The 14,096-nt window shown below is 44.1% G+C and overlaps 1 protein-coding gene across 1 annotated transcript in view; it reads left to right on the plus strand.

The window, feature by feature from the left end:
• Positions 1–14,096, plus strand: part of NRK (Nik related kinase) — a 128,717-nt gene that overhangs the window by 36,893 nt on the left and 77,728 nt on the right. Inside the window, exons 6-9 of the mRNA XM_054996027.1 lie at positions 4,155–4,245; positions 6,537–6,667; positions 10,057–10,111; positions 13,218–13,296. Of these exons, the coding sequence (XP_054852002.1) occupies positions 4,155–4,245; positions 6,537–6,667; positions 10,057–10,111; positions 13,218–13,296 (356 nt within the window). The remainder of the gene's footprint in view (positions 1–4,154; positions 4,246–6,536; positions 6,668–10,056; positions 10,112–13,217; positions 13,297–14,096) is intronic.

Below are 14,096 nucleotides of genomic sequence, written 5' to 3' on the forward strand. Positions count from 1 at the left end.
TGAAAAAAGTTGGACGAGTCAGAGAGAAGCAAAGAAGCTTGGACTTTAGTGGTGGGGTGTGATTTTGACTCATTGTACAGGACCCCCAGGTTGGGAAGTGGACTGGTGGGGGACAACATTCTCATATCTTTTTATTTATTTATTGCATTTCTAATCTGCTTTCTCCCTGAATGGGCTCAGAGTGGAGCACAACACATGTTATATAACATAGACATATTAATTTAAAACTAGATAAAACATCAGTAAAACCAATAATACAGTTTCTGAAAGGGAGTGGCACACATATTGCACAAATCAACAATAACAGCAATCCATGGGACTGGTCAGCCAACTGCTAGATGTTAGCAGAATTGGGAGAGAAGGTGTGGTGGTGGTGGTAATAAGCTCTGCACCATGGCAGGAGGCTGATTTCATGGCCTACCCACCTCAACCACCATATGCCTGGCAGAACATCTCTGTCTTTCAGGCCCAGCGGAAGGATAATAATTCCTGCTGGGCCCTGGTCTCCATAGACAGAGTTCCACCGGGTGGGGGCCAGGACCGAAAAGGCCCTGGTCCTGGTTGAGGCAAGGCGAACCTCCTTGGGGCCAGGGAACACAAGAAGATGTTTGTCTGCTGAACAGAGTGTCTTCCGGGGAACATAAGGTGAGAGGCGGTCCCACAGATATGTTAGTTCCAATCCGCTAAGAGCTTTAACGGTTAAGGCCAAAACCTTGAACCTGACCCAGAATTCTACTGAGAGCCAGTGCAGATGACGCAAGACTGGTGTTATATGTGACCAGAATGGAGTCCTGGTCAGAACACGCATTTGGCACAGGTGTGGTGTTGCCTGGTTGTCTGACCATGAAGTTGCAATGGGAAATGTCCCATGGCCTTTTCATGCTTCTCCCTATCTCGTCTCATTCCAGCATTTATCCACCCCACTTTTTCAGTTTCAGACCTAAGTCTGGTCAACATGTATTGGCACTTCTGCTAACACCAATCCATAATTTACAACTGTGGAAAGAAGCTGGCTTGCAGACTGTGGGCTGGTGTTAACAATGGTTAGTGAAAAAATCTACTGCTGTGCCCATATAACCAATCTATCTGTCTTTATTGCATTAGCAGATAAGCTATAGCAACAGTACAAGATAAAATCAAATATCCATCCAGATAAAATCAAAAAAGTTCCAGACATATTCATAAGAAAGTTCAAAATGCATAATAACCATTTAAAATATCTCTTAATAAAAGCACCATACAATCCACAGGCTATTGACCTTTATTACAGTGGCATTTGCCATTTGGAGACTAATAGATTTGTCCCTACTGAGTTCCACCACCTCTTTTCCCAGAAAAAAAGCCCTGGGAATGCCCACATGAGAGGGGAAGTGGAGATCATTCATAAGATCTTAGCTGATCTTATGAATGGCTTAAGAGGTTGCTACTGGTACCAATCTGTTGTATCTCACCAAATGCTCTTTTTTTTGGGTGGGTTATATTTTCCCGAGGCCCTTTGATCTCTCTTATCAGTGTCATATTTTTCTGTCTGCTTGTCACCAGTTTCCCTGCCCTATCCACATTTAGCTGATCTGGAACATTTTCAGCTTCTGCTTTTAGAGATGAGTCACCCTGAACTCAATACCCACCGGCTTTTGTCAGATTTCTCCCTGAAGTCAGTTTAAAATCTGCTCTGCAATCTTTTTGAAGTTAAGCCTTGGCAATCTTCTTGTCTTGTAATTCAAAAGGATGCCATTTCTTCTGTACATATTCCCAAATGTTTAACAAATCTAAACCCTTCTTTTCAAGATCCCTTCTTATCCGCATGGGGAGATCTTGCAGTTTGCCTGTCTGGTTGGTTATTATCTAAGTGAAAGTTTCTGAAAACATTTCCTTTGAGGTCATGTATCTATTGTACCTTGCAACCTAAATTTGGCTTCTAGGACCATGCTTCTGGCTTTCTTCAACATCATTGATAGCAAAACTTATATCTCTATCACTGACTTTTCCGGAGCACTACCAGCTCTCTAGCTAGGGCCTAACTACACATTACAAAAACCTTGGGTTTTGTCCAGGTCCACCACAGGGATTTCCAATCAGATGTACATGTGGAGCCTCCAAGGGGGCCAGTAGTGCCCCACAGTGCAGTTTCAGGTCAGGACAACAGTGCAGGGGGAAATGCATAAGTATCCTCTCCCCATGTGCCCTTGACCCAATCTGAATTGGGCTCCCATAGGCTTGGAAATTGCGTTCTGAGCATAGAACGTGCAATGCACCTCTGACTGAAAGTCCTTGTTGCAATTATGCAGATGACCCAGAGATTCTTTAATGTGTAGTTAGGCCCTAGATAGCGCAACAACTGCATCCTTTACACCAGGCAGTCAAGTCTCCATGCAACCAACATTCTCTTTACAAACCTTTCTCTCCATGTTCCTAATTGTGGAGTCTCTCCCTGCCCAGACTTCCCACCTCTGGAGGTGTATCCTTGGTGTAAAACGTATTAGTTCATCCCTGGAGAAATAGCTCCCCTCTAATTGATCCCAATTGATGTGGAATACCCTTGCAAATTAACTTCATGCTACTTTCCTCCTCCTCAACATAAACATGCAAAATCTCACATTTGTTACATTTATTTTTCAATATTTAGAAATATAGAGCATTATTGAGCAACAGTCTGTATTTCATGATCATTTCACACATTATGTGCAGATGCAAAACCTCTCAGAGCTGCCTCTCCCACCTCCACCCTGTTCCACCTCCTTCTCCCTTATGATCCACGTGTGAGAAAGCACAACCCACTTTTGAGTGTGGTGTAGTGGTTGGGCTAGGATCTAGGAGACCCAGGTTCAAATCCCTGTTCTGCTCTGGAAGCTCGCTGGGTGATCTTGGGCCAGTCATACTCTCACAGCCTAATCTATCTCACAGGGATGTTTGGGGAGAAAAGTGGAGATAGAAATGAAATAAATAAATAAATTTGAGTGCACAGACCAGAATTTTTAGGACCACTGGGCTTAGATTGTTGTCGTAGAGCTATAGAAAATTGAGTTCAGTTTCCCACCCAGTCTTGAACTGGGTAACCTTGGGCCAGTCATTCTCTTTCAACTTAATCTACCTCATAGGGTTGTTATGTGGAGAGAAGGTGTTGCTCAAATAGCTGGTTTCCTTGTGAGTTGGGGGAATTAGCATATAAGGAGAAGTCTTGGAAGGGGGGGTAACTAAGCAAGATTTTTCCATCTGTGTATACGAGGATCATTCCTCCAGAGAACTCTTAATAAGAACAAGTGGATGTTCCACAAAAATGTTTTGTATTGAAGGGAGTAGCAAAAGCAAACACATGGGAAAGAGCACACAACATACACACAAAGCCAACTAGAAAACAGGGAGGAAAAATGGAGAAGAGTACTGGGTAGAGGAATATTTACCAGTCTAGAAGGCAGGGGACATCTGTGTAGCTTTGACTGACCAGTGCTTTGTGGCAAGGAAAGACTCAGACACACATCTGAGGGTGGGTGTCAGATCCAAGAACATGCATATGAAACTATGGTGGAGCGTAGCTCAGTTATACTGTACCTGGGGTCTTCTGCCCCAAAACAATAACTTAGTGGCTTGGCTGTCTCCGGAGATGAGATAATAAAACTGGGAAAGGTTTGATTAAACTTTCCTTAGTGTTACTAAAGGTAAAAAGGTGCTTGATGATTCGTGATGGCTGGAGAAATGGAGCTTATCAGATCCCTGAATAGGTCAGATTGGGAGAGCTGAGAAGGGAAGAGCAGCAGGGTGTGGAAGTGATTAATTCAGGAACTCCTGGAAGACCCTATTGTCTTAGGATCTTTGCACATCTCCATGGATGTGGGCTGGTAGCCAGACTTGCCTATGACTCGCATGTCAGTAATTTCCCTACTCCCGGCCGGAGGTTGGCAGCCATTTTCTGCCTTCCCAGGCAGCGTTTTTATGTTTAAAACGGATGAGGAGATGGGTTTATGATATAGCTGTATTCATAAGCTTCTTTATTAGCATGAGGGTCAGGGTTGACTGCCAACAAAGGAGGAACGGAGAATTAGATGTGGGGCCCTGAGGTCCTTGGAGGAAGGGCAAGATGAAGGTGCAATAAATAAATAAATAGAACAAGGCAAGAAGGGCTTATAGATGTGGGTTTTTTTCTTTTTGTCTTCCAGGGCTTAGCACACTTACATATGCATCATGTTATCCACCGAGACATTAAAGGACAGAATGTGCTCCTAACAGAAAATGCTGAAGTGAAACTAGGTATGTTATCCTTGGATTTTTTTGATGGAGGCTATTGTGTGCCACAGATGGTGTCCACGTTGTTATAATGCACAAGGAACCGTTAAAAATAGAAATGGAGACACTCTATTGAGAATGATACCCTTTTAAAAAGCCTCTTCTTTTTATTTTCTTTCATTGTAAGGTTCTGTTAGGAGCAGACAGTTAAAGCTTTCTCCTTGAGTAGAGAAAATGGCTGATAGAACAATGAAGGAGCTGAAGACTGCTTTTAAGGCTTTATTAAACTTTTGGAAAGTTGGTTTAATCAGATCCAGTTCTAAGCCTAGTTCCCAAACCCATGTTCATTATTTGACAACTGCTGCTTGCATGTGGGAATGAACTCACATAGGTCAAACAATGCAGGTAGAACTTTTATGTCTGAACCCCCTTAGTGGTCAGATCCACTTGAAATGATGCTGTCGCACATATAACTATGGTTATATATGTTCATCCCCTGTTAACATTGCTTCCAGTGTTTCATATGTTCCACAGTAAGATATGAAGAGCCATTGTACTGCAGTGGTTAGAGCATCAGACTAGGATGGAGAAGCCATGGGTTCAAATCCCAGTCACGAAGCTCAGCCGTTTTCCTCACTGTGCACTATAGGGCTTTTTGAGGGATTTTTTAAAAATGGCTTTAGTTTTATAACAATTTAGCACTAATATTACCTATAACATTGAATGGGAGACCCTCAAGGAAGACTGGGCTGCTATGCAGAGGCAGTTAAATAGCCTTTTCCTTCTCACTCCATGTGAGCCGGCCCATTTAAATTGCCACCTTCATTTCCTGACTGATTTTTTTTTTGACAGAATGATGTCTCACCATATGACATATAGTTCTGCCTTGAGGGAAGGAAAAATGTCTCATACTTGAATTTTATTTCACCCTTCCCCCAAGGAGCTCTGTGTAGCAAACATGGTGTCCCTCCTCCCCTTTTTATTTTCACAACACACTTGCAAGTTAGTTTGGATTGAAAGACAGTGCCTCTCCCAGAGTCACTCGGTGAATTTCATGGCAAAATTGGGATTTGAACCTGAGTCTTCCTGATCACACTTGGGCAGTATAACTTCTAACACCATACTGATTCTTCTTGGTGGGTACCTGCCATCCATTGAGTAGCAAAGTGCTTGCATTAAAAATATATTTTAAAAAAAACCTATTGTCCAATTAACTAGGGCGCTTTAATAACAACAACAACAGCCTTCGATTTACACATCGCCCTTCAGGACAACTTAACACCCACTCAGAGTGGTTTACAAAGTATGCTATTATTATCCTCACCCTGTGAGGTGGGTGGGGCTGAGAGAGCTCCTAGAAGCTGTGACTGACCCAAGGTCACCCAGCTGACTTCAAGTGGAGGAGCAGGGAATCAAACTTGGTTCTCCAGATTAGAGTCCTGCTGCTCTTAACCACTACACAAAACTGTCTCTGATTTTCTAATAAATCAGAAGACTTTTAATCATCGTATCTAATTTCAGCCCTAATTACCTCAAATTTCCTGCTTTTCATTTGAGTTCCTTCACATCTTATTTATTTTATTTATTTGATTTGATTTATACCCCACCCTTCCCACAGATGGGCTCAGGGGGGCTAACAAAATTTAAAAAATACATTAAAAGTCACAAAACCATAAAATCAATAATAATTTTTAAAAAGTCATTAAAATAGTCAAGGAGCAGGCTATTTAAACAAATATTGGGAAACCGTATATGGGCATAGCAGGTAGCAGATCCAGATCCATAGCAGATCCAGAAAAAGTGGTGGTCTTATATGGAAGAAGGAGGACACCTGCTGGCACTCAGCCAAAGGCCCAGTGGAACATCTCCGTTTTACAGGCTCCAGTGGGAGAGCGTTCCACCAGGCCGAGGCCGGGGACCACCAGGAGTTGCTTGTCTGCAGAGCGCAACACCCTGCAGGGGACATAAGGGAAGAGGCGGTCCCACAGGTATGCAGGTCCCAGTCCGTGAAGGGCTTTAAACAACAAGGTTAACACCTTGACCCGGATCCGGAACTCCACTGGGAGCCAGTGCAGCTGGCACAGCACAGGATGAATGTGTGCTCGGATTGGCATCCCAGTAAGGATGCGTGCCGCTGCTTTCCACTGCATCTTCCACAGTGTTCTGTCAAGGACAGGCTAAACAACCATTGAAGCCCTGAGATGTACATGCATGTGTGAGCAGAGCCTAGTCCTGTGAAGTAGTCTGTTTTTCAGTAACCTGCCATGTGCATTCCTCATTTGCTCTCTTGCTTTATTCCTGCCTGGCTTTTGCAGTGGATTTTGGTGTGAGCGCTCAGCTGGACAGGACAATTGGAAGGAGGAACACATTTATTGGGACTCCCTACTGGATGGCGCCTGAAGTCATTGCTTGTGATGAAAACCCAGAATCAACGTATGATTACAGAGTAAGTTTTGCTAGTGGTGGCAACTCTTCTCCAAGTATTTGGCTCAAAGAACAGAAACTCCCCTTTGCTTTCTCTCCTTTTCCTCCTCTGAGTTTTTGTTTCGTTGACGCACTGCACAGCCGTATACACCTAATAAACGTTACTTTCTTTTGTCCTATGAATCCAGTCGTTCTCAGTCCCCTTTCTCTATTCAATTCATTTGTACTTCTGAATCTGTCTCCCTTCTGTACCCAGTGCTAAGTCTCCGTTAAGTTTATTGCCTTCACTATTATACTCTCCTTTCCCTCTGCTTTCTTTTTCAGTACCTGTTCCTCTTCAGTCAGTCTTGACTGCCTCCGTGTGTCTTTGTAACCCCTGTATACACTTAGCTCTCGCTTTTAAAAAAAGCCGCAGCTAGTAAGGAGAATAAACAGGTGCATTGTTAATGCATAGGTTTAGAAAACAAAAGGTTGTAGTTTTTTTCTCCATGATGTTAGACTTTGAAGTAAAAAGGAAAGTAAAATAGACATCTTTGAAATTATTCCAAAAGGACTATCATGTTCAGCTGACTTCACATAAGCCTTCGCTGTGGCTTCTGACACACACCCAGTATAGTCTCCCTTAACTTGTGTATGGAGTTTTAGAAAACTGGTGGAGTGGGCAGTTCAGACAGGCATTGGATGCTGTCTTGGATTGGTCTTAGTTGGCTGTAATGATGGTGGCCAACTGACCAGAAAAAAATGAGCTGGCCTGCTCTTGTTTGAACAAAACATGTCGATATACAAAAGGTAGTAATGTTTTTCAGAGTAAGGAGAGAAGCGTAATTGCCGGCTTATGACTGCATGTGAAACAGCTATTAAAAGCATAGCTACAGAAGTGGGTTGAAAATTTGGCAGCATAGCTACAGAAGTGGGTTGAAAAGTTGGCTTGACTTGGTTTTATTGTTTGGCTTTTATTTATTTGTGAAGCCTCTTTGGAACCACTTTGAGCCATAAAGAGAGAGAAATGTTAATTTTTTAACATAAATTTGCCATAGGTTCTGTTGCGTGAAACCTCTTTCCACCCCAAAAACCTGCTTTCTTTTGTGAACTTAAAAAACAAACTAACTAAAAGCTCAGGAATGGCTGCATGATGCCACATCAAACCCTTCATCAACCCCCCTCTTTTTTGGGAAAGCCTCTTCACTGCCATCCTTCACTAGAGATGCTAACTACACGTTAGGTTCTCCATGTGCCCTTCCAGAGGACTTTCAGTCAGATGTCAGCTATTGCTTTCCCTGTGGGTGTTCAGTTTCCAAGTGTGTGGGAAGAAATGGCTTCAGCCTCCCTCCACTAACCCCCAGTGCTGTTTTCCTGATCTGAAATGACCCCATTGGGGGCTGCATGTGGGTTACATGTAGGTTTCTCAAGTGGAGCAAATAGTACCCCCTGAGATGGCACAAGCAAGGCTGAAGCCTTTTCCCCATGAATCATAGTCCCAATCCAAAACAGGTCCCTGGACGCTTGGAATGGGAACTGTGTATCCAGCCAGAAAACTTATCATCAGTGAGTTCATGCAAAGCCTGTGGGAAAATGTAGTATGTAGTGAGGCCAAATTTAATTTAATTAAGCCCCCTGTTAACAAGAAAGGAATGTCTATTCTCTTCTGCCTCCCTCCCCTCCCATTCGTTGGCTCCTCTGCATCAAATATTGAATCATGTAAGCTTGTAGAGGCAGGGACCTTATCCTCTTGCCCTCTTTAAAGCACCAGGCGCATTGATAGCATTGTATGAATAAGCAGTCGATTTTAAAAAATAAGAATTATTTTGTTGGCACTTAAAGCAAGTGCCTTTGGGTCCTACAGTTATACATCTACTTCTTAGCAGCATTTTTACCCTCAGGAGTAAGATGAAGAGTTCTATTTTTACTCAGGTTTTCAGTATGATATTCCCTCACTCCATGTTTGTATTGACTGAAATGTATGTCATTTTTCCATGCTGGTTTTAAGCAGGGCTTTTTTTCAGCTGGAACGCGGTGGAACGGAGTTCCAGAACCTCTTGAAAATGATCACATGGCTGGTGGCCCTGCCCCCTGATCTCCATACAGAGCAACACGGAGGGCAATCTAAACTCCCCTCTGTCTGGAGATCGGGGGGGGGGGGGACCAGCCATGTGACCATTTTCTCCGAGTGCAACTCACTGAGTTCCACCACCTCTTTCCCCAGAAAAAAACCCCTGGTTTTCAGGCTGGCTTCGGAGCTTGCTAATCTTCTGAGGATTTGAAATTTTGTGTGAGGCTTTGTTTTATATTATTGATTTTTCATTATTGTAAAATGACTGAGAGTCATTTTACAGACAGAGATGCTGTGCTACAGACAGAGATGCTGTGGTCTGATTTTTTTAATTAAAAAAATGAATAGGTGCCCACACAGCATCTACTTCATCTTAACCAATGGGTATGACTTACCAGTCCTTCCTTACATGTGCATGCCTGCAAACTGAACTTCTGCAGTCAATGCTTGACTCTCAGGGAGTTTCCTAGGAGCTGACTCAGACATTCTGGTGAAGCAGAGTGGTGGGATATTTTTGCACACTACTGATGTGGTGAGCAAGAAACTGGAGGGTGTCGTTTTGTGTCCCTGCTATTTCAGCTAGAATATAGTGGATGTAACATTGTATATGCTTTTTCTTTTTTAAAAAAACCTGTTTTCTCTCCCTTGTTGGGTGTTGAAATGCCATACAAATTTTGGGATTCTCCTGAGGTGAAATGTCAGAAAGAAGATGAACTGGCACTAAATATTTTTTCTAAAGAGAAATTTCAAACAACCAAATATTGAGATTATCTATGACGGCCACAAGACATGTGACTTTGGAGTTCTGTCAGCAGAACTTGTGATGTCAAATATGGCTCTAAAAAGTAGCAGTAGGGGTGATTTGTGGTGCTGGGGAAAGTGGGATTTCATTCCCCCCATGAAATTCTTCTTCTTCATGGAGCCAGATTAAGACATACTGAGACCCTAAACTATGTTAAGAGGCTGCAAAACTGTAATTCATTCATTTTTTGTATTCAGAGGCCCCTCTTAATCTGAGGTCTTAAACTGGAGTTTACTTAGCTTGTGCATGAATCCATTATTTAGCTTGTGCTTTCTCATAACCTCATCCCCAGGTCAGGAGAGGCACTTAGGGTTGCGAACTCCAGCTTGGGAAATCCCTCAAAATTGGGGGGTGAGGAGGGGAAGAAGCATAGCAGGGATGTGATGCCATAGAGTCCACCCTCCAGAGCTGCCATTTCCTCCAGAGGAACTCACCTCTCCCAGGGTTTTTTTTTTGCCTTTTGAGGTGTGCAAAAAGGAGTTTTATTGTTACTGCCCTGACTTGGTAAGTTGCAAACATGATATCAGTTTCAATTTACTCCCTGACTCTTTTCCTCTAGAGTGACTTGTGGTCCCTGGGAATCACAGCTATAGAGATGGCTGAAGGAGCACCCCGTAAGTTACTTGCATCTCACTGTTTCTTACATGCTTTTAACATTTGTGCCCTCATGGAAATTAAAACACTGGTAGAATATGTTAGACAGTGTGTTAGAGATGGGCACGGAACAAAAAAAATGAACCGCTCGGTTTGTGGTTTGTTAATTTCCACGGAACACAAACTTAACGAACTCACCCAATTTCCAAACTGGTTCGGGGGTGCCCAGGATGGCCCCCTTCATGCTCAGAGAGCCCAAACTCGCTGGGAGTTTTCAGTAGGCTCTCCTCCAGCCATCCTCCAAGTTTCATGAAGATTGCAATACGGATCTCCGAGTTATAGAGCCCCAAGGCTGGTGCCCCCGGGAAAGTCCCATAGAAATGGATGTGAGTCAGCAGGCAGCCCCCCAAACCACCTCCACCTGACACTGTCCCCAGCTAGAAAGGGACTCAAAATAAAACAAAACAGTGTGTGTGCCGATGGTGTGCGTGCGCACAGCAAAGGCAAGCTGCACTGGCAAAGCATGCAAGTGGGGAGCCTGCAGGCAGTAAAGTTACCTGTGCAGATGTGAGTCAGCAGGCAGCCCCCAAAACCACCTCCACCAGACACTGTCCCCAGCTGGAAAGGGACTCAGAATAAAATAAAACAGTGTGTGCACTGATGGTGTGCACAGCAGAGACAGTGGAGCAACCCCATGCAGGTGTGAATCAGAGCACCAGAGCCCCCCAAAACACCACCCAGTCACTGGCACTGGCTGCAGAGGCGCACAGAAGAAAACTAAAGGGCACTAAAGGGGTGTGCAGAAAAAGGGGAAACTGCACTACACCACACAAGTACACACAGAGAGCTAACGGAAAAGTCAGGCTCCCTGGGACGGGGGGAGGACCCACAAAACAAACCAGAAGTGAGACCCTCCAATAAGCAGAGAAAGAGAGAAATAAAAGTGAAGCTCCCGGGGGGGGGGACCCCCAGCAACCAAACCACAAGAGAAAGCCTCCAAAAAGCAGAGAAGGAGAAAGATAAAGGCAAATAAAAATCTTGGTCAAGCAAGAAGACCATAGTTGTACTCAAAGGCCTAAGACTAGGCTGGGTGTGTGTGTGAAAAGATAAGACTAGGATGGGGGTGGTGGGAAGAAAGGAAAAAAGCACCCTTTTCCTAAACACCTCCCCAGTCCCCAGTCAGTAAGAAAAACAAGAAGCAAGAGAAAAGAAAATATGCTTTTCAGCCCCTTTTCTAGCAGCCAGAAGTGCAGGCCAGTGATCCAAGTTCCAATCCCAATCCAAACACCACAGCTAGACACCAAGCCACCAAACTCTCCTCTCTCTCCCACTCTAGAGAAACTGAAACCAGGGCTGTTTCCAGACGGCATACCTGCCTCTGGAACGTCGCGCCATGTTGCGGGTAAAACGCAAAATATTGCGTTTTCTCACGCGACTTCACACGACGTCGCGCAAAACTCGCGCGAGAAAACACGATATTTCGCGTTTTCCCCGCAACATGGCGCGATGTTCCGGAGGCAGGTAAGCTGTCTGGAAATGGCCCTGGATTCACATAGCTTCTCCTATTTATGGAAAAAGCCAAGAGATTGAACAACACAGGAGCACTCTGGTTGGCAGAAATACCTCCCTAACATGGTTTTGGAAAGAAGAGATTGGTGTTACCATGGCTGCTGAAGGCCCATCTCCTCAGTTGCCTTGGAGAGTCTAACCCTCCCCCCTTTTCCTGGCTGGATAGGCCAGAGTGGGAGCTCTCTAGTTGACAGGGACAGCTGCCAATCAAGCCTGGAGGCCTCAGATTGGGGGCAAGCTAAAGACTGGCACTGTTGCCTGGGCGAGGGAGTATTTGGCGCCAAAAGTGTCTGAACCAGCAACAGAACAGTTAGAAAAGTTCGTTTGTTCGGAAAAACGCAGTCCCACAGAACGGGTGGTTCTTTGACTACAAACCAGCTGTTCCATACGGAATTTTGTTCCGTAGTTCGTTTTGTGCCCATCTCTACTGTGTGTGTTCACTCAGTTGCCTCTTCCATAGTTAACTAAATAGAATAATAGCTGTGTTTTGTTTGCAGCTAAGGGTTATTCTGGTTTTTATCATGCTACATTGTTTCCTGGAGCAAGAAACTCTTGGTTCCTATGAATAAATATGAGTAATGTAACCAACCACCCCATATAAAAAATCATTAGGTAGTGACGGTACCAGAACTTGGGTGTGTGTTTCTACTCCCTCCCCATCCCCCACCCACCAACAATATTTGCAAGGGTTTTCATTTTCTATGACAAATGAAACAGATGATGAAACAGAACCCCAGCAACTGGTGTTTTTTTAGGGGGGGATTGCAACATGAGAATTAGCAATGCTTTTGCCTTACTGGAGGAGCAAAGCTCAGGATAAGCAAAACAAGACAAACACATATGGATTGGTTCACATATGTGTATTCATCCCTTAAGGACTGCAGTGTGTTAGAAGGGTTTGCATATGTGAATGGTCCTTTGCAGATATGTCACCAGAAACAGAATTTTTGTATCCAATATGGTACTTATCAACTGAGGTGGTTCACACATTCAGATGCCACTCATTAAAAAAAAATGTTGAGAAGAGAGGCACACAGCTGTGTGTACCAAATCTGAGAAGCCCACTTGAACACAGTCATGGCTCGACAAGGGATGCCTCCTGAGGCTGCCACCCCTGGCCTTCTCGTTGCCTCTCCCTGAGAGCCAAGCTACAAGTGATGCCTGACACAGGTTGGACACTTGTCAGCTTCCCTCAGGTTTTGATGAGAAATGTAGGCATCCTGGTCTTGCAGCTGTAATGGAGAGACAAGCTGTAAAATCAGGACGCCTTCATTTCCCATCAAAATTTGAGGGAAGCTGACAAGTGTCCAACCTGTGTAAGACGTCACTTGTAGCTTGGCTCTCAGAGTTTGGGAATCTCCGTTGGGCATGTGTGGCAAGCAGCACTGTCTTTAAGAACACTTGGAGAAACAGGAGAGCAGGAGCACTAATTGCCCCAGCTTCTGGATGGGTGGTGTAGGCGGAAAGGAAGAGGTGGAGGCCTTTGCCTTGCCTCACCTCACTGTAGAGCCAGTCATGCTTGAACAATTTGTGTTTTTTTCTGTTTTTGTATTTCAGCCTTGTGTGACATGCATCCCATGAGGGCTCTTTTTCTCATTCCACGGAACCCTCCTCCCAAACTGAAATCCAGGAAATGGTAAAGGACTTTTTTTCTCACTCCCCTCCCCCTAATGAAAATAAACACTAACATGCTGGCTCAGAACTGAACTTCTGGTAACTGTTTTCATTCAGAGTACTGCCAGACTACTGAAGGTTTTCTTTGTAGTTCAAATTCTGTGATCGCCTCAAATCCTTCAGTTGAACTTTTTATCTATGCTGCCTTTGGGGCCATTGATATAAACAGCCTCTTCGGTGAAGTCACCTTGTTTAGACAGGGTTTACATTCCGAGCAGTGCAGGAGTTGTTTGAAACCTGGCCCTTCTCTTTAATGGTAAATGCTATATACATCAAGAGACTTGGCACCAGTACCTGGAATTCAGGCAAGATTCTGTTGGAGTTGTCCTTGATCTTCCAGAATACAGTAGTTGAGTTAGTGGAATTAAATACCGTTCATCTGTTTTTAAGATAAAATGCTTATCTACTCCTTTTCAGTCCATGCATCGTAATCCACACAACTGTCCATGTGCCCACCCTGTTCACTAGGAAACATCCCACGCATTGCTTATTTTTGTTAGGATTGTTGCTTACTTGGAAGTCTCTTCCATAGACACCTTAAAGCACATGGCACAGGCACACTGTAAACTGATACTCTCTACCCTCAGGTCATCAGGAACCATGAACTTGCCTTGCTGTATCACTGTGGTACAAGTGCTGTTGTCTACTAGAGGTGGTATTGCAGCTGCAACTCTGCAGGGGTCAGGTGACCCAAAGGAAAATAGAGTGTGACTTGGCCCTGTTAAGCTGCTTATTTTGATTTGGCTCCTCAGGGTTTAACTG

Source organism: Eublepharis macularius, chromosome 13, assembly GCF_028583425.1.
Source record: "Eublepharis macularius isolate TG4126 chromosome 13, MPM_Emac_v1.0, whole genome shotgun sequence".
Taxonomy (NCBI): domain Eukaryota; kingdom Metazoa; phylum Chordata; class Lepidosauria; order Squamata; family Eublepharidae; genus Eublepharis; species Eublepharis macularius.